Here is an 18,846-nt window from a genome sequence, read left to right as displayed (position 1 = left end):
AATTATTTATTGGCCATTAGCAGTGTGTATCTGATATAACACAATCGTGCCATCATCATAACCTACAATCGACCAACAGTCTTGTAAAAATTGTTTTAATCGACGAAGCTCACTGGGGGTATAATTTTTGGAATCTGCAGAACGTGTGAACCAGTCTATTCTGAATCCCGCGATGCAGCCAACTTGAATCCATGGTTTATCACTTTTTAGAGTATCTGATGTACCTTTATAAGAGTCATCAACAAACACCTGGCCCTTATCCTTTCTAAATTTGAATATCACTTCGTTGTCCTGTAAAACCTCTACATGACCATCCCAACTACCTAGTAATAAGAGGTTCCCAAGAGATTCCACATGTGATATTTTCTTTAATGAAGTCTCGATGTATGAGTTGGTAATATCAAGGCCCCGCGGTAAACGAACCTGGTTGGTTTTAAAAAAAAATCCCAGCTTTGTAAGTTGATACTATGAATGCCAATTTTATTATCCGTAGAAGAGCTCAAAATCCTATCATTGTTATCATCGTAAGATATACTTAACACTGGCTCAGGATAGTGAATAGAAGATACGTATACGATATCAATATATTCATTCTGAACCTGTAATCCAACAACAAACCCACTCTCAAATCCGCAAAATACACATCCTTTAACTTCAATTAATTTCATTACAATCCCTAACTTGTCAAATTTAAATTTCTGCTTAGTTGAAGGTAAAAGAGTTACTGCTTGGTAAATATTAATAGCATTAAAACTCCTCTTCAAAGACATTTGATCACCTAGATTAAACTCATATATATCAATGCATTCCGAGTCCATAGTATTACAACACCAGAGCCTGTATTCCTCCAAATTAAGCTTTTGTAATGCAAAATTTGCAAAGTTAAGGCAATTTACGGGCACTTCGTAGACCACCTCAAAAGTTTGCATATTTCTTGATACATTAGCACTTAGTTGCACCAACCCAACTTTATCACGAAGCTGAATAAATCTGAGTGTATGATCTTTGCATAATACAGCGTAACATTCACTGTCCAGAACCTCAATGGATACTATATGTGATTTCAGATCACACCAGCCAATTGGTCTTCTGACGATCAAATCCCAAAGATAAATCACACCGCTGGCATCACCCGATATAACACGAGGAACATGAGTGCTATATATGCATTTTAAGTCAGTGACCCCATTTACATGAGCCCTTAATGTGTAGTGCATAATAGTAGCTTGGTTATTGCATGATGGCTACTTCGAGATTCGTGTTTAACAAAAACCAAATAAGTAGCATCTCTCGCACGGCTGAAGAAACATAATCACTACATAGAGTAAAGACATTAAAAATACTTATTGATACATAATCATTACATAATTGAATAACCCAAGTCGCAATATATAATAGGTAAATACACACAACAATCATTGTGATGATGTATGAGAGATTCTTTGTCTAACTAATATGGAGCTTTTGATGTGAATTATCCAGTCAATCATCTCTGTATCGTTTCTAGCCTTAAACTTCAAACGCCTATTACTTACAATTAATGCGAAGTAGGGATCGTCCTCATCCAATTCCACACAGTCAACAACTTCGTTTAAATCGATAATGGCATACAAAGTATCTGTATTCACTGAGACTAGTTTTAGCCGACGATTCGTTAACTCACCCCAGAATTGTTTCCACTTTTTTCGACGAATAGTATTCTTTACTTGCCCATATATTATTCCACTTTGAATCAACTTCTCGTCATTCTTTGGATTGTATGCTTCATAAAAATCTGCATCCTCTTGTAGAATATTAGTATTATTAACACTGGAAACCTTCATGGCCATTTCTTTCTCATTTGCTGCTTGTCCTTGGTGACTGCCCAAATGAGAACCACCCATTTCAGCATTAGTTTGATAAATAACATCAAAACCATCATCATAATCAGCATCATTATCGTCGTTGTCATCATCATCAATATCTCCAGGACTGCTGGACACCGCTTTTGCCATATTTGAAATCTCTAATGCCCCCACACCCTCCGATAATGGAGAAACGAGGCCATTTGTAGGCGTTGCAGGTATAGTTCCATTTGAATCTCCGTGTATCAGTAGCTTAAATGATTCCATCCATCTTTTTGCCCAATTAGGCTCCTCTGCTTTAAACCGAAGCGTCTTATTCCTTGTATATATATCTAACTTGTTACCGTCATAGATTCTACAGTGAATTAAGTCGCTTATTGGAATTACCTTTTCAGGCTTCCTCTCAGTTTCATCCTTATAGTAACTAAACTGACCCCTTCGTAAAACGCACCAATATCTGTGATTAGGTTTCCATGGTATGTTGTGATGCCGGTGGTTATTTGATGTCTCGTTTTGATCGTCCAACGATGAGGTGTTCAGCGTGGGCTTCTTCACGAGGAATGACGAAATTAAAACTTCGTTGTCATCATGAAGATTACCCAAAGAAAACGATTCCTGGTTATTCCGGATCATAACAATCACAAAGTTGTTACTTATTCCTCGTCCTCGCTTGAACGCTAAATATCACTCAAACCAAATACCTTATACAAGGGCAGTTTGTTGTAAGTTGAAGACTTGATGAGTTTTTATGTCACGACATGAATCCCCGCTATTAAAAATCGGGGACAGTGAATGCCGTCTTTCATAATACGGAAAGAGAGCACAAGACTGCTTTGTTATGCTCAACAGTCGCTAGGTGAATACTGCTAGTCGCATTTTTAGTTGTATAAATTATTAAATATTTTGGTAGGTGTCAAGAGAACTAAAGATTAAAAAGTGACCTAGTGGAGGAGTTATAGAATGATGGAGTTCCGTATGACGCACAGGAGTGTTAACTGAGTAAGATAATGGAGATTGGCTATGGGAATAGCGAAATAATATGTATGTGAGAAAACGGCAGTAGATGTGTAAATTGTATTACACGTGTGTTGGATAAGGGCAACCTATTTAATTATAGGATGCTTAAATATGCAATACTAAAATTTGCAGCAGGCGTATATGGTTAAGTAACGCAGCGGAGGACATTGGCACTAAAGAGTTAATAGATTTTATCACTCATAGTGTCCCCAGCAAAAAATATAACACTTGTAAAATCAGGCTACTTTGCCTGTCTTTGTGCACATATCTTCTTGCTACCTCTACTTGTTATTGGTGAGCTGAGATGATTGGTTTCTCCTATTGTGTCTCTGCACAGATGAATGTCTTACTGTACCTCTCTGTGGGAATTCCACAGGCGAGGCGTTTCTGGAAGATGAAGTGATAGTAGGACTATCAGATAGTACATCTGATGGAGCTCTTGCATGAACACTTCTGATAGAGCCAGTACGTTTCACACCAGGCAACAATACTGCAGAGGAAGATGCTGAGTTGTTGGAACCTGGAATTGCGCTGCCATAGAAGCTACTTCTTTTGGTTGTCGGAGTCCTACTCTTGGGAATACGCAGTGGAGGTGGAGAAATTGACTGTAAACCTAAAGACGGAGATTGGATGTTAGCTGAATCAGCTGCGATAGCGCTCTGTTTTGTTGATGAGGGGCTTTGATCTTCTGAAAACATTTTAACAAAATACCCGTCTTCTCCATGAATCTCAACAAATTCGGCTGGTAAATTCAAGTCCAATTCTTTAGCATATTCTAGTGCTGTTTCTCTCAATTGTTTGTATAATGTAACCCATGCCTCAATGTCTAATTCCGACTTCAATCTATCATATTTACCGTTCAATTCAATAACAGCCTCCTTCTGTGATAATTCCATCCTGTGGAACTTACCGCTATATTCACCTAATTTATTGTCCACGTCGAGTTGATTACGAGCCAGAGAAGTCATATAATCATTCAAGAATTGTTCGTTGTCCCTCTTCAATGTATTTAGGATATCTTTTAACTCACTAATCTCTTTCTCGTAATGCTCTCTGTATCTTTTCTGAGCATCTACTACGGCGTCATATTGAACCTGTAGTAATTGGCATTGCTGCTTCAACTCTACTTCGTTGGCAAATTTGTTTTCTAGTTGATCCTTCAAGTGTTTATGACTAGTTGTAGCGTCTTCATAGGAAACCTTTAGTTGCCCTAGTTCTGTGTCAAGATCTCTCACCCTCCTTGTTTTTCTGTTCAACATAGAATTCAAGTTTTCATTCTCATGCTTTAAACTAGAAATAGTTTCCAAATATTTAGCTTCTTTCATATTGTAGCTTTCTAACTTCTCTAACAACTGGTTAGATTGCTTTGTCAGCTGAAGGTTAGTACTCGTCAACGCGTCTACTTGCTGGTGTAACGTTTCAATCACCTTGCCGGATCCAGAAACACTATTGTAGTTCATATCCTTGCTTGGACTCCCATTTAATCCGTGCAACACGTGAGGCCAAGTGCTGTTAGAAGAAACAGCCGTCGCAGCTTTGCTGCTTGACTTGTTGTTTGGATTAGTACTATTGATATTTGCCATAAAGTGTCCGTGGTTGACCTTAACTTTCGACGACGGAGAAAATCTGACAGGCGAACCTAATAGTCCACCCGCTGGTGTGGTGCCTTCTGATGATGTGTTAGAAGACTGGATAGTATAACTATCACTTGTAGAAACATCAAATGTGTTAGCAGCTGACATAACTCTTGATATAATGTAATGACGTTTTTAAGAATTAACCAATGATCAGTTAAGACAATTTATGCAAGAAAATGGTATTTCTATCACAATGAAAGAAATTCCAAATTGTAACTGTGTGTGTAACAAATAACAGTTTCAATGGGTGGCAAAATAAGTCTTATGCAATGCCACCGGAGCTCTCCTTTCTCAAGACGTAAAACGATAGAAATAAAAAGGCAACTTTCAGAACCTTCACAATTTATGACTTTTATTTAGTCCTTCACACTTGGTCCGCGTCGATCAAAGACAAATCTTGGTATCAAAAATTTTAATATAGGGGCACCAGCGTATTTGACCAGCTTTTAATAAATGTCCAGCAGCAGTATAACAGAAAATTCCAAATCTTACAAAATATTCTCGTTCAATAAAGAAACTAACCTATCCCACTTACCAAATGGATAAAATCTGTTTGTGTGGTAGCTTATCAATCTTGGAGCCTGCTAAAATGCCAGACTGATGATAACGAAGTTGTTAGTACCGAATAGATGTTGCTTACGTTCAATAACATTTATCAAGACAGATCGCCAGCTAAGAAACTCTCGAGGAAGGAAAAAAACTAGTACTGAAAACATTGACACGCCAACGCGAAAATCCGGGAAATCTTTTCTCGAGAAACTCTCGAGAAACTCTCGAGAGCCGAGAACAATCGCTCATCTGGAACGATCATAATCGTCATATACGTTCTATGATAAGAGTAGGTTTGTTCAGTAATGTGATGGATGATACGTGAGGTTTTGCATCCAGCAAGGAACATTCTTAGATCAGGTACGTGTACGTGTATATTTTGTTTATGTACTTAGTGAGCGGGTGCCTGTACGAATTGGCATGGCAAGATATTCTGAATGGGATACAGGAAGATATTACTAGGGTAGCTGGTTGTATATATAATAAGGGTTGTTTGTAAATAATTTTAATTATGTGTGTATTATACATAGGCGAAGTTTGATTAGGATGATGAATAGAGAAAACTATAGTGGGGGAGGGAAGAAAAACAGTGGTGGAATCTACATACCCATGCCAAATTGAGATGCCATTTGTTGCATCTGTGGGTCCTGCATCATTTTCATCATTTCATTAATATCAGGCATACCGCCGGCACCACCGAAACCAGGGAACCCGCCCATACCTCCAGGACCACCAGCACCGCCAAACATACTCATCATATTTTTCATCATGCTTGGATTTTGTTTCAATTTCTGCTGGGCTTGTTGCATTAATTGCGGTGTCATCTTTGGCATGCCACCTGGTCCAGCGCCAGCAGCACCGGGCATTCCGGGCATGCCAGGCATACCACCCATGTTTTTAGCTCCTTGGGCCATCCTTGCCATCATTTGTTGTTGCATTAAAATCATTTCCACTTCGAATACAGAAGTACCTGAACCACGGGCAACTCTTATTAATCTACTAGGCTGATCAATCAATATTCTGCCATCTGACTCTAGTTCCTCCTTTGTCATCGAATCTAAAACGTACACCATCTTCTTCATCTTCTTACTTGTTTCTTCCTCCGTAACAGAGTTCATCATATTACCTAGACCTGGTATCATGCTTGCAATGTTAGAAAGTGGACCCATTTTCATTATTGTCTGCATTTGTTTTTGGAAGTCCAACAGGGTGAATTTACCCTGTTGGATGTTTTCCATAGTTGCTTTAGTATCTTCTTTATTTGAAACCGTCTTAAACTGTTCCAATAAAGACTCAATGTCCCCAATACCAAGTAATTTCGATATGAATGACTTGGGTGAAAACTTTTCAAAGTCGTGAATGTGTTCACCTGTACCGATAAAGATAATTGGTGTTTTAGTAGCTGCGACTGCAGAGATAGCACCACCACCCTTAGCATGTCCATCCATTTTGGTTAAAACTATAGCTCCAAAGTCAGAGGATTCCTTGAAAGCTCTTGATTGCTGTTCTGCAGCCTGACCTATAGAGGCGTCTAAAACCATAATTGTACTGTTAGGCTTAACAACTTCGGAGATTTCTACCATCTCTTGGAACAATGCATCTTCTTGATGGTGCCTGCCTGAAGTATCAACAATGATTATTTCGAATTTCTCCTTCTTGAATTTCTCCACACCATCGGCAGCAACTTTAACAGGATTTGTCTCTGTGTAAGAACCATAAAATGGTATCTTGGCCTTAATTGCATTTTGTTTTAGCTGATCAAAAGCACCCGCTCGAAAGGTATCTGCACACACTAACCCAACTTTAAAGCCACGTTTTGAATAGTAAACAGCAAGCTTCGTACACGAAGTTGTCTTACCAGAGCCTTGTAACCCAACAAACATTATCACGTTTGATTTCTTCTTCTTTGGTTGATAAGCAGCCGTTTCACAATCCACTAAGCTGCATAATTCTTCAAAAACAGTCTTCTGAATCAGTTTCTTCGTTTGAGCTTGACTAGTATCCTTGTTAGAATTCTTAACTCCAAGTAGCTTTACCTTTAAATTATTCCTTAGATTAGAAACCAGCTTGATATTAACGTCGTTTTCCAAAAGAGCAGTCGCGATTGACTTTAACATCAACTCTACTGTTACAGCATACTCGTCTTTATCATTGTTCAGAGCTTGTGTCACAGCAGCGTTAATACGCTTACCTAAATCAGCTAATACCATGGTCTTTACTCTTATTTTACTTTGGTATAATGGTGCATCATCGAAGCTATACAGCTGTCCTACATAATTTCGCTAAAAACTTTTCTGTATGAAAAAAAAGCTGTAGGACAAAACCAAATCTTCATAAAGGATTTAATAGAGTAGAGCTCAACATTCGCGTTTAGTCTATAACTATAAATAGGTTATGGACTTCATTGCCGTTTATAATCCAAAGCTTTATACTTTGGAAACAGATGCATGGAGGCAGCTTCTTCTTTATCATTCATTTCAAGAACATTCAGAGCCTATACCATTAAATGAGAAACTATCCCTCATTGGAATCATTCAGGGTATCTGGCAATTTACTCACAACTTCAACGTTCCAACCGCGAGTTCAAAAGTTAAATATATAGATACGCATTTGGGTAATGGCAGATTAATTACAGTTGAATTAGAACCCGACTACTTTATCACATTTGGAATAAATGATGGGAATCAGTATCCATGTTCTTACTATATTAGGGAGCTATGCCAAAGTTATAGCTTCTTTAGAATGCATTTTGGGCCAATGTCTTCATTCAAAGAGAGAAATGAGTTGACTAATCGTCTTAATGAATATCTTGTTATGTATTGGTATGATTTAAATTTAATCCCGGAAGCAATTTACAGTTCCAACTTCGCAAACATATTTTGGCACGATAGTTTTAAAGTAAGTGAGTTGAAGACTTCGAACTCCGCATGGGAAACGAGTATTAAGAATAACATTCTACTAGATGATGATACATTCTTGGGATTAAAGGATATTTGTGTTTATAAGCTCCCCCGCGATGGGCACCGCCATCCAAAGAAATACGGGCTAGTAAGGAACTTTACAACAAACTTTGAATCGTTGTCTACACTTTCAAACTGGTTATATCATCTCGATAGGATCTTTGATTCTGCACTATCCTCACATGTGTTAGCTGGTCATGTCCACCTGTTACGACAAGGTACCAGGGAGGAAGATCCAACCATAGATGTACCGGAAACTACCATGGGAACAAAAATATGGCACAACGCAACATTGCCTATATCTATGACATATGATGCTATCAATGAGGTTGGAAACCTGACAGGGATTAACACTTTTATGAATGGATTAAATACCATAGCTAACGGATTGGGATCTATTACTAATAAAATTGGCTGGCCCAATACTAGCACCGAGCCTGGAGGTCGTAATAGGTCAGACTCTACAACCCACGGTTTTCTCATATCTCCGTTATCACTTGATATACTACCTGAATCATATCATTTTCGTCGATTTCAGCTTCAATTTTCCTCTCTAAACACGCAACCAGAATGGTACAAATTACTCTTCTGGCATTTCAAAGATTATTTGTGCGTATTAATATTTAATGAAGATTTTACAAAAATTTGGGATCCATCTTACCTTGAAAGTCTAGATTCCAAACTTTATAAAAGCATATCGATACTTGAAAACTCTGTTATAGATACAACCGTCGATACTGAAGGATTTGCATACGCAGTTTTGGATAAGGAATCACATAGAATTCAAACATCCTTACCTATGATACAATGTCACGCAGAAGAAGCCGCCGGCGATACAAGTCAGATGCCGTTGAAGCTAGTGGTTAATGGAATCGATGATGCATTGCAATATTTGACCTCCAACACTATTAATTCGAACGCATGGACTTCTATCGCTAGCATATACTCACCTTCTATCTCCTCAGAAGTGACCACTAAACCATTACAGAAAGACGCTTCCGATCAAAAGAACTCCAGCAACTTATGGAAACTAGGTTTAAGTAGGCTTACTTCATTTCCAAGCCGCGAGGCTCAAGATAAATCCAGTAAGGGAACTTCTACAGCTAACGGCGACTCATTTTTATGCACATTAAGCCTGGATAAGTTATTGGAATTAAACATAGACTTATGCAAGATATACATGGGAATACAAAATTCTGAATACAGAAGAGATTCTGTAAAGGAAGAAAAATTAGTCAAATTAAGCAATGGTGTGCTGTGTTATATCAGCAATTCTTCATCAGAAGTTGTTGTAATTTTAAAAAACTGGTTCACAGATGAGCGTTTCTCAAAAAAAAATAACTGTAATATTGGGACTGGTAAATTCGAGGAGACAATACTAATAAGCAGCCTTGGAAACGATGTTAGAAGCTGGTGGGATAATAGGAATAACCAAGATTGAGTAAATCTAAATGTACCAAAAAACCAATAAGAACCCAAAAAAAGAGGAATAACATGCAGTCTAATCCATATGAAGTCTATGTATTCTAAAAGAGGAGTTTCAACAGAAATATATTCAAACAAGTGCAACAAAATGGGAAATACAAAACAAAATCAGCATTAACATAATAAAACTTATCCAGTCACAATTTAGCTCAACGCATTCGTAGCCGATACGCACAGCTAGATCAAGCAGTTCATTCTTCATATACGTCACCAAAAATCAAATCATGCAGCAGTAGAAACCGGGATTTATCTATTTCAATTTGCTCAGATGTATTAAGCCTATAACAACTCTTGTCGCAAAGATCATGGCAATCCCGTCGTTGAATTTCATTGCTAATAGAAGGCATGCAAACATGTAAAGGCGGTGGTATGCCAAGAAGATTTTCACAATTCCAAACCTCAAATGTGTCAAGAGGTGGCATATAAACCCCATTTTCATCGCTATCATCACTCTTTATATCACCGCTATAATCTGACTCGGTGAGCGGCGTGATGTGTTCACACTTAGAATCCTGCTGCTGGTACTCAGCTGATTCTAATAACTCTGATTCAGTTTTCATACCCGTGCGTCCCATCGAATCCAGGCAATGCTGAAAATCGAAAAGATCATATAACTCAAACAAAAGTTTCGCATATTTTGAACCAACATGGCTCTTTGTCCTATTCCTAGATTTGATAATTCTATTCCTTGAGTCTTCTTTGCACCTATGAGTTTCTGACTGAAACTCCGCCAACTCAAAATGTGTTACACATTGCTTCATACTGCGCGTTTGTTCGAACTCCTCTTCCTATACCTGGATATAATGCCAAAAAATCGAATTAATGGTTACTTATAATTCCCCTTTCCGCTTTCGATGATCTGACCATTCACGTCTTTTTTCTCTCTGTTTAATATATATATATTATTATTATTATTATATATTATTAGACCTGGAAAATGCCAAATCGATGCAATCTTACTTCGATCCTGTAATACAAGCCGTACTAAGCGCCTATATCCATATAGCCTCACATACCATCCTTTATTCCTAATTATCTCCTGTCATCTCATATATATAACTCACCTTCTTACACAATTACCCCTCCCACAACCACAACTCCTTTGCTTTTAACCAATTTCATAATAACTTTCATAGTCTCTTTGCCTTACTTACTATCATTCCACTAAAAAATAACTACATACAAGTCTAATGTCCTCTTTTTTCCCATATAATCAAGCTATCAGTCCCAAGTTTGCCTGATACACCACACCGCCAAAACCGATAGTAGTGTCTCTGACCTCGGTGCCAGTCTTAATTAATAATACAGACATTATCTATAAGATGCCGCGATGAAAAGAGCACGCTGTGGCATCTCTATACCGACCTGTCTATTCCCTACGTACTTGGCAATATGTAGATCTATAGTCACACACACATTCTGGACCAATTTTCAACTATTGATTGGCCAGCAGCAAACGCAACCAGATAGCTCCCATTTACAACCCCATATATAGGTCGACTCCTGAAGCCATACACAAAACAGCGCCCAAACTAAGGCTTATTAGTATAAATCTACTACTGCATATTAAAAAAAGCAAACTTGTGGAAAGCAAAAATTGTGTTTGGCAACAGAGACTACAGCATACCTCATAACGCTATAGCAACCCTCCTGGTAGGTCCGATAGGGATCAGATACGTTTGATGGGGGATCAAGAGAGAAAGTAGAAAGCCGGTATAAATGAGCTGGTGAAGAGTGGTTGGTTCGACCAATAGCACATAAATACCGGCCATCGATGACTTCTCGTTCGCGATAAGTGAAAATCGTTAACGTAGTAGCCTTTTTATAAAAAAGGAGCCAGAACCGAATCTGGTAGGTTCAAGAATGCCGCATGACGAAGAGGATGTATACAAGCGAACGGGTAACTAATACCGAACATGATGTAGGAGGGGACTGGGGATGGGAGTCTAGGATTGGTTTAGAGGTGGGGATAAAGTGGGAGGAAGGAGGTATATATATTGAAGAATCCCTCAACGATGGAGAAAGGCAAATTTGTCGAAGCCATGTGCTAGTTCATGAAGTTCGACCTCGGCTAGGCCTGTTATGAGATCTACTTGGTTGGGTGGCAGGACATTGTCATTCCCACGTTTCCAGACGAAGTAACAAGCTAAATAGATCGCTATATTTGCGAAGACCATGAAGTAGCAAAACAAGAAATCTTGTACGTTCCAGAGGGAGCTGTAGAATACGGTGTAGCCTTGGACGATGACCATGATTGTAACGGACACCAGACCGCAGATTGCAGTGTAAGGCTGCCACCAGGACTTGAAGGGTAGAGCTGGCAGATTGTCTTGCTGGGCGATGTAGGCTCTCCTGAAGTAGAGGTAGATAATACATAGGATGCCGAAGTTGATCAATTGGGAGGCGGTTATTAAGTTTATTAGCCAGTTCAAAACGATAGAGCTGTTTTCATTCAACTGCAGTAAACTCAAGACAGCCCAAAACAGGGAGACCCCAACAGCGTATATGGGCACACCATATCTGTTGCAACGCTTGAATATTGGGGGAGCATAGCCATCCAAAGCAAGTCCGTACAAGGACCTAGAGGAGCAATAGGTGTAAGCATTCCCAGCAGAAAATGCTGCTGTTATTAAGGCCGCATTAACAATATCGGGGAGGATTCTGATACCTAGATGATTCATCGCAATAACATATGGGGAAGACGCAGCACCAGGACGGGAGTCATTGATAGCAGCAGTAAGTTGAGGGTCATTGGCCCCGCAGACTATTCCAACGCACAGGCATCCCCCAAGAAATAGAAACGTCAGCCTTACAAATACTTGCTTGAATGCGATGGGTAAAACTTTACGCGGTAGTTTTGTCTCACCAGCTATCATAGACACGTAGTCTGGACCTGCTATAGTGAACGATGCTTGAATAAGACACGCTAAAAACCCTTGAAAATAACCGAGTGCGGACCCTTGATCAGAGTCACCACCAGGAAAGTAAGTTTTAAACGGTAACTCGCGAATGTGCTTGAATCCGTACCGTTCTCTCTTTGGATTACCACCAACCATCGTAACAAAGGTAAAAGCAAACAACCCAACGGCAAGTATAATCTTGAAGCTTGCAAGCCAAAATTCAATTTCCCCATAGTACCGAACTGCAAATACACTGATCAAAAAATACAGTGCTACCTGAACACACAAGGGAATCGTAGCAGAATAATCATCTGTCCAATAGTGGATCACAACATTTACCGCAACAATCTCAAAGGGGATCTGTACACATTCCAAAAACCAGAAGTTCCAACCGGCAGTAAATGTAAGTGAATCATTTACACATCGTGATGCCAATCGTAAAAATGGAGAATTCAACGGTAAATAAGACACCATTTCAGCTGTGGAGACAGTAATGCACAGAATCGGTATACACCACAGGGTAAACCCAAGAAGCAATGATATTGGACCTCCATGATGCAAGGCCTTCCCTATAGAAACAAAAAGCGCTGTTCCGATAACACCAGATATACCTACAAATTGCACATGACGATTCTCAAGTTTTCTTTGAGTGCTCCGGTAGACATCTGAATTTTCATCACATTCTTCGCACATAGAACTTCTTAAACTTCTATATTCTCCGTTATTCACAGGCATCTTTTCGCCACTCTCCTTAGCACTATGCGTCTCCTCCGTTGCATCTTCCACCATCAGGCTGAGTAGTATATGTATATGTATGTATACAAGAGCCACTCACTGTACTTTCGTCGCGCCTGTTTCAGTCTACGCTTTACCAGCGGAATTCTACACATTTTCTGCTTCAACTTTATACTCGAAATTATGTGAAACCAACAAACATTTTCAAATAATCACTTGAACAACGATCCTGTCGGACGATAAGGGTCTGGGGTTAATCCAGGCCTTTTCGTTGCAAACTGGATATAGTCCTCATTCGGATGCGACTACGGTTCTGTTGCTCGACGACGCGGGACGCACATAACGGCAAGCAAGCTTAAGAATTGCATGCCCTGGTCAGGTTGCGATTTCCATAGCACCGTGGCCCGTAAATCTGACATAAACTCCAGAGAAAATCTCCTGAAGTTGTTTAAAGAATAATTGACATATTTGTAGACAGGAGAAGGAGACTGACGAAAGCTGGGGAAGAACAATTACGAAGTCATCGATTAAAAGGTTGCACGTGATTATCACGTGGTTTAAAATTGGACCGTTTCTGCCCGATTCGTTGTAACTTTTGGAATATCGAAAAAGCTTGCAATGAATGAATGTAGTTCAAAGTTGCATCAGTATTAATCCATTAGAGTTTGGGAGACAGACGAGACAGTTAGATTAGCTAGGTGAAGAAAGATGAGTAATAACTTAGAGAGTTTGAGGTCCCGGATTATGGAGAACATTAATAGCAAAAAAGATGGAGAAAAGAAGGTTCCAACTGGGCCTAGAGGTTCTATGGAAACAGTTGAAAGACAACCTGCGAAAGGTGAAAATATTTCAGAAATAGTGCGGCATGAGAGTAATGGGGGCACATATTTAGAGGTAGATCCGCGCCGGGGGAATAGTCGTATGGATTTGAGGGTTGGTGGGGGAGCTGCCAATGGTGGGAGACGAAATGCGCAACAGACTGCTTCTAATAGTGTGCCACTTGGGGCACCAAGTCGGTTTGGTAGTCAAGGAGCAGGTTATTTTAATAACTTAGAATCGAGGCGTAATATCTCAATACAACCTGATGATATGCCGCGCTCGGAGGCATTACAGTATGATTCTAGGAGGAGTAATAACAGATTTGGGAGTCGTTATGCGAGCAGGTTTGAAGGCTCCGCTCGAGGTAGGAGACAGCAGCCGACTAACGGCGGCAGAAGTTTCAACAGCAATGGGCCTAGATATCAAGGTAATGACGGAGGTGCACGGATACAGAGTCGGAACATGCCGAGAAACTCATGGTCAGGAACTAACTCATCGTATGTACGGGATTGGTCGCCGGATGACAGAAATATTGATTGGACCAAGATTGTCTCGATTGATGAGCGTGTTCGTTCAAGGCCTTCTCGGTGGGACATTACACCTAAGGGATTTGATAAGGTCCCTGCAGAGAGAGCGAAGCTTTCTGGTCTATTTCCTTTACCTGGCCAACCGCAGGAGCTAGATCGTGCAACACTTGAAGGAATAGTCGAGAAGGGCGCGCTTAATAGAAGAACTAAGATCTTATTCGAGGATCCTACAAAACAAAATTTAGTGCAATGCAAATTAAACAGAACGATAATAATTACATCTACGGTTCTTGAATTCTCAGAACAAGAACTTGTCGCCAAAGTTATTGCCAATTTTCTAACGCGAGTCACTTTAGAAGGTAAACATGAAGTTGTCTTATGGAGGGCGCAAAGCAATCGTTTGATATTAGAGCTCAGCACAGAAGAGACTACAACTGTAGTGCTATCATCCCAAAAATATCTGGAAAAAGAGCTGGACCAAAAGTTTATATGGCAGAGGCCGGGGGAATACGTTTGCAGAGAGGACATACAAGAACCAATATGCGCGCACAATCTGATAGTTATCCCTGAGATTGCCGTCGAGGAAATTAGTGCAGTTCCTGAATGGCTGCAGCAGCAAGGCATCAAATATACCTGGCTACACTGCCTGGAGCTGGCGCCAGAGAATGCCAATGCAGATGACAAAATTTTCACAAAAGTTGTACTATACAACCCTGCTAACGATGGCCAATCCAGTAATTCTGTACCAGGTAGCGATATTTTGAAACCAAATGAAACACAACTCATACAAAATTTCTCTAACATATCGTACCAGACGTTCTCAAAAATCGTCGCAGTGCAGACCCACAAGCCGTCCAAGGTGGTTTGCTTATTAAATGCGGTCGACCCCGTCGACCTGAAGAATGAAAAATGTTACCAAGAAATTTATGAGGCCATGATGTTTGGATCTCCCGTAGTGAACTGTGGTGCTGTTGAAAGCATTAAAATCCCAGTACCAAGTGCGGACTTCAGGAACAACTTCGATAGTGTGCCCTTACAGATTGGGAAGATATTCATAAAATTCAAAGAAATGGACGGCGCGGAACGTGCGATGCTAACCTTAGCAGGAATGCGTTTCGGTGAACGAACTATTCTATGTAGTTACTTTAGTGAACGTGACTTCGACTTGGGTCTTTTCTAAAATTTGATTCAGTCTATGCTGCCGCCATAACCAGATAAATCTATATTCGGATCCCTCAAATGGTTAACCAATAACTCGTAGAGTTCTTGGGGGACCTTGGCAACAAATCCTACACCCAACCTAATTATTTCATCAGCATCAAACTCCGGGAATTGCCGCAGCAGATTCATCGGCGATCCAGAATTCATAATCTCGGATCTCATCGTAACCAACTGTGCAACAATAAAAAGCACGTTCATATGAAACCCATATGCGAACATAAAATCCCATAACTTGCACACTTGGTCTAAAGGCTTCTGGCAACTCGACAACGTTAAAATCGAAGGCACCCCGTAAATTTCGGCGGTCAACAGATTATCCGAAAGAAATTTACTCAATTTAGGATCGATTATTTTCAAACAGATATCCAATAAACGGGCACCCGTATGTACACCACTTAGCGAACTATCAAGATATGTCGGAATTACCCGATAGCACAGATTTTCAAATAATCTAAACGCCATGGGCTCTGCAGGACTGCTATATAATAATGGAGCCAGTAACACATTCATCCCTTGAACATACTTTGCAATCCGTACGCCGCCCTCTGCATAATTACCCTCCTCTAGTAACTCTTGCTGTGAAGCAAAGCATGACAAACAACGCGTTAGGGACTCCTCAGAAACCCGCTTCCTAAACCCTGCATCAGTTGAAAACGTCCGAAACGTATCGTTTTGAATCTTCTTGTATATAGTTGCCCCAGGCGGCCCCCGCTGCACCAACTTTATATAACTAGACGTAGCCCCCTCCATATTCGTGCGAGATAATATAGACCAGATATAAAACCTCTGCCGGCTTTCGCCGCTGTCCCCTGCACCCTCTGCAAGCACCAAGTACCGCAGCTGTGATAACGAAGATTGCACTATAAGCGGAGGGTGTGAAATAAACTTTTCCATATTCTTAATTTAACAAAATCACTGCCGTGGATCTTCTCCAACTGCTGCCTGCCTGTCCTGTACCTGTACAGATAATTAATACCCTCAGTTACAACTTTATGCGTCCTGATGGAAATTATAATGTAATGCGTTATCATGCTGCACGGTATTATGCACCCTACTGCACCCTCTTTATTATTCGCATGCACCCCAGTTTCGCTTTAGAGCTCGAAGTATAAAAAATTCAGCAAAAGTTTCTCTAAATGTTCTCGGGTCGCAAATTAAATTCTCGAGGGGATTGAAGATAGCAGAAGGCCTTCATCATTATAGTTCTTTTAACCGAAAGGGGGTTTAATCTTAGTGCTGATGGTTTGGGCGAAAGGTTTATTCGTGCTACTGAACGTTGCGTTCTCTGCTGTTGTGCGTGCAGAGACGCATACGTTCCACTGGAAAACGGGTATAGGCAAGCGCAATCTGGATGGATTAAAGGAGCGGGAAGTGATTACCTGTAACGGTGAGTTTCCTTGGCCTGATATCAGGGTTAAGAGAGGAGATCGTGTTGAGGTTTTCTTGACCAATGGGTTCAGTGAGTGGAACACTTCGTTACATTTCCATGGGATGTTCCAGAATGGTACGTCGCAGATGGACGGGCCGGAGATGGTGACTCAATGTCCAATTGCGCCAAATGACACTATGTTGTATAACTTTACCGTGGAACACAACAAGGGAACTTTCTGGTACCACTCTCATACGCCAGGTCACTACCAGGATGGTATGAAGGGTTTGTTTATTATCGAGGAAGATGAGTTCCCATATGAGTATGATAAGGAGGTGACTATTCAGTTGAGTGAATGGTATCATGAACTTTCTGCGAACATCATGCCTCGGTTTTTGAACTTGTACAACCCTACCGGTGCAGAACCCATTCCTCAAAGTTTACTTATTAACAACACTATGAATTTGACGTGGAATGTGGAGCCTGACACTACATACTTGCTACGTATAGTGAATACTGGTGGTTTTGTGTCGCAATACTTTTGGATTGAGGACCATGACTTAACGGTGGTGGAGGTGGATGGTGTATTTGTGGAGAAGAATACGACGAACATGCTTTATATTACAACTGCCCAACGTTACTCTGTTTTGTTGCACACTAAGAGTGATACTTCGAAGAATTACGCTATTATGCAATGCTTCGATGAGAATATGTTGGATGCAACGCCTCCTGATTTGGTGTTGAACCACACATCTTACTTGACATATAATGCTGATGCTGAAACACCTGAGGAGCAGATTGTACCAGAGTGGGATTACTTGGATGATTTCTACTTGACGCCTATTGGTGAAGATAAGATCGAAGCCTTTGGTGAGCCTGACAATGATATCGTTGTGCATGTGGAGATGGACAACTTGCTTAACGGTGTTAACTACGCTTTTTTCAACAACATTACCTACACAGAACCTAAAGTCCCAACGTTGATGACTGTTTTGAGTGCAGGGGAGCAAGCCACCAATCCTGTCGTATATGGTAGCAACACACACACTTATGTTCTAGGCAAGGACGAGGTTGTGCAGATTGTCCTCAACAACCACGATACAGGTAGACATCCTTTCCATTTGCACGGTCACACGTTCCAGGTGGTTGCCAGAGGTCCACCTGCAGCTCCTCAAGATGGACTAGATAATGCTGACCCTATCGAGTACAACGCTGAGGCAGGTGAATCTGAAATCAGAGAATACCCAATGACTAGAGACACTGTGTATGTCAATGGTAAATCTTATTTAGTATTAAGATTCAAAGCAAACAATCCAGGTGTTTGGTTCTTCCACTGTCATATCGAGTGGCACATGATGCAAGGTTTGTCGTTAACTCTAGTTGAAGCCCCAGAAGAGATTCAAAAGTCGGAATCTCAACAATTGACTGAAACTGCTAAAAATGCCTGTATCAACAACGGCATCAGCCCCGTTGGTAATGCCGCTGGTAATTCCAAGGACTTTTTGGATCTCGCAGGTCAAAATGTTCAGCAGAAAGCTATCCCGGCTGGTTTCACTCCTAAGGGTATCGTTGCTATGTTCTTCTCATGTCTAGTTGCCATTTTAGGTCTAATAACTATTGCTGTTTACGGCCTCATGGATGTTCAAGACATAGAAGAGAAAGTTATAGAGGACCTAGGCGTCGACGTAAGCAACACTGAGTCTATCGATGAACACGGCGATTCTATCTCTACTGATAATAAGAATTAATTAATTTCGTCCTACAAGGATATTTTTTCTGTCGT

The 18,846-nt window shown here is 40.4% G+C and overlaps 9 protein-coding genes and 1 further gene across 9 annotated transcripts; 3 read left to right on the top strand and 7 right to left on the bottom strand.

Annotated features, from left to right (window-relative positions):
- Positions 1-6: 6 nt before the first annotated feature.
- Ecym_3436 lies at positions 7-1,217 on the bottom strand (the record flags this gene model as incomplete).
- A 198-nt stretch (positions 1,218-1,415) lies between these two features.
- Positions 1,416-2,477, bottom strand: OPY1 (Opy1p; the record flags this gene model as incomplete). Its single annotated transcript, XM_003645690.1, has 1 exon — positions 1,416-2,477. One exon carries the CDS (start codon positions 2,475-2,477, stop codon positions 1,416-1,418), a length of 1,062 nt encoding a protein of 353 aa, XP_003645738.1.
- A 665-nt stretch (positions 2,478-3,142) lies between these two features.
- On the bottom strand, positions 3,143-4,603 carry SHE3 (She3p; the record flags this gene model as incomplete). The annotated part of the gene is made up of 1 exon (XM_003645689.1): positions 3,143-4,603. One exon carries the CDS (start codon positions 4,601-4,603, stop codon positions 3,143-3,145), a length of 1,461 nt encoding a protein of 486 aa, XP_003645737.1.
- A 1,043-nt stretch (positions 4,604-5,646) lies between these two features.
- Positions 5,647-7,257, bottom strand: SRP54 (RNA-binding signal recognition particle subunit SRP54; the record flags this gene model as incomplete). Its single annotated transcript, XM_003645688.1, has 1 exon — positions 5,647-7,257. One exon carries the CDS (start codon positions 7,255-7,257, stop codon positions 5,647-5,649), a length of 1,611 nt encoding a protein of 536 aa, XP_003645736.1.
- A 184-nt stretch (positions 7,258-7,441) lies between these two features.
- CCZ1 (Ccz1p) lies at positions 7,442-9,448 on the top strand (the record flags this gene model as incomplete). The annotated part of the gene is made up of 1 exon (XM_003645687.1): positions 7,442-9,448. One exon carries the CDS (start codon positions 7,442-7,444, stop codon positions 9,446-9,448), a length of 2,007 nt encoding a protein of 668 aa, XP_003645735.1.
- Positions 9,449-9,683: 235 nt separating this feature from the next.
- On the bottom strand, positions 9,684-10,253 carry Ecym_3431 (uncharacterized protein; the record flags this gene model as incomplete). The annotated part of the gene is made up of 1 exon (XM_003645686.1): positions 9,684-10,253. One exon carries the CDS (start codon positions 10,251-10,253, stop codon positions 9,684-9,686), a length of 570 nt encoding a protein of 189 aa, XP_003645734.1.
- A 1,248-nt stretch (positions 10,254-11,501) lies between these two features.
- AGP2 (Agp2p) lies at positions 11,502-13,181 on the bottom strand (the record flags this gene model as incomplete). The annotated part of the gene is made up of 1 exon (XM_003645685.1): positions 11,502-13,181. The coding sequence occupies one exon, from the start codon at positions 13,179-13,181 to the stop codon at positions 11,502-11,504; it is 1,680 nt and encodes a 559-aa protein (XP_003645733.1).
- A 654-nt stretch (positions 13,182-13,835) lies between these two features.
- Positions 13,836-15,653, top strand: MUD2 (Mud2p; the record flags this gene model as incomplete). Its single annotated transcript, XM_003645684.1, has 1 exon — positions 13,836-15,653. The coding sequence occupies one exon, from the start codon at positions 13,836-13,838 to the stop codon at positions 15,651-15,653; it is 1,818 nt and encodes a 605-aa protein (XP_003645732.1).
- Positions 15,654-15,661: 8 nt separating this feature from the next.
- BUB2 (Bub2p) lies at positions 15,662-16,588 on the bottom strand (the record flags this gene model as incomplete). Its single annotated transcript, XM_003645683.1, has 1 exon — positions 15,662-16,588. The coding sequence occupies one exon, from the start codon at positions 16,586-16,588 to the stop codon at positions 15,662-15,664; it is 927 nt and encodes a 308-aa protein (XP_003645731.1).
- A 345-nt stretch (positions 16,589-16,933) lies between these two features.
- FET3 (ferroxidase FET3) lies at positions 16,934-18,811 on the top strand (the record flags this gene model as incomplete). Its single annotated transcript, XM_003645682.1, has 1 exon — positions 16,934-18,811. The coding sequence occupies one exon, from the start codon at positions 16,934-16,936 to the stop codon at positions 18,809-18,811; it is 1,878 nt and encodes a 625-aa protein (XP_003645730.1).
- Between the last annotated feature and the right edge of the window lie 35 nt (positions 18,812-18,846).

This window comes from Eremothecium cymbalariae, chromosome 3 (genome assembly GCF_000235365.1).
Source record: "Eremothecium cymbalariae DBVPG#7215 chromosome 3, complete sequence".
In the NCBI taxonomy this organism is placed as follows: domain Eukaryota; kingdom Fungi; phylum Ascomycota; class Saccharomycetes; order Saccharomycetales; family Saccharomycetaceae; genus Eremothecium; species Eremothecium cymbalariae.
The sequence above is the reverse complement of the archived record's forward strand: the minus strand, read 5'-3'. Positions and strand labels throughout refer to the sequence as shown.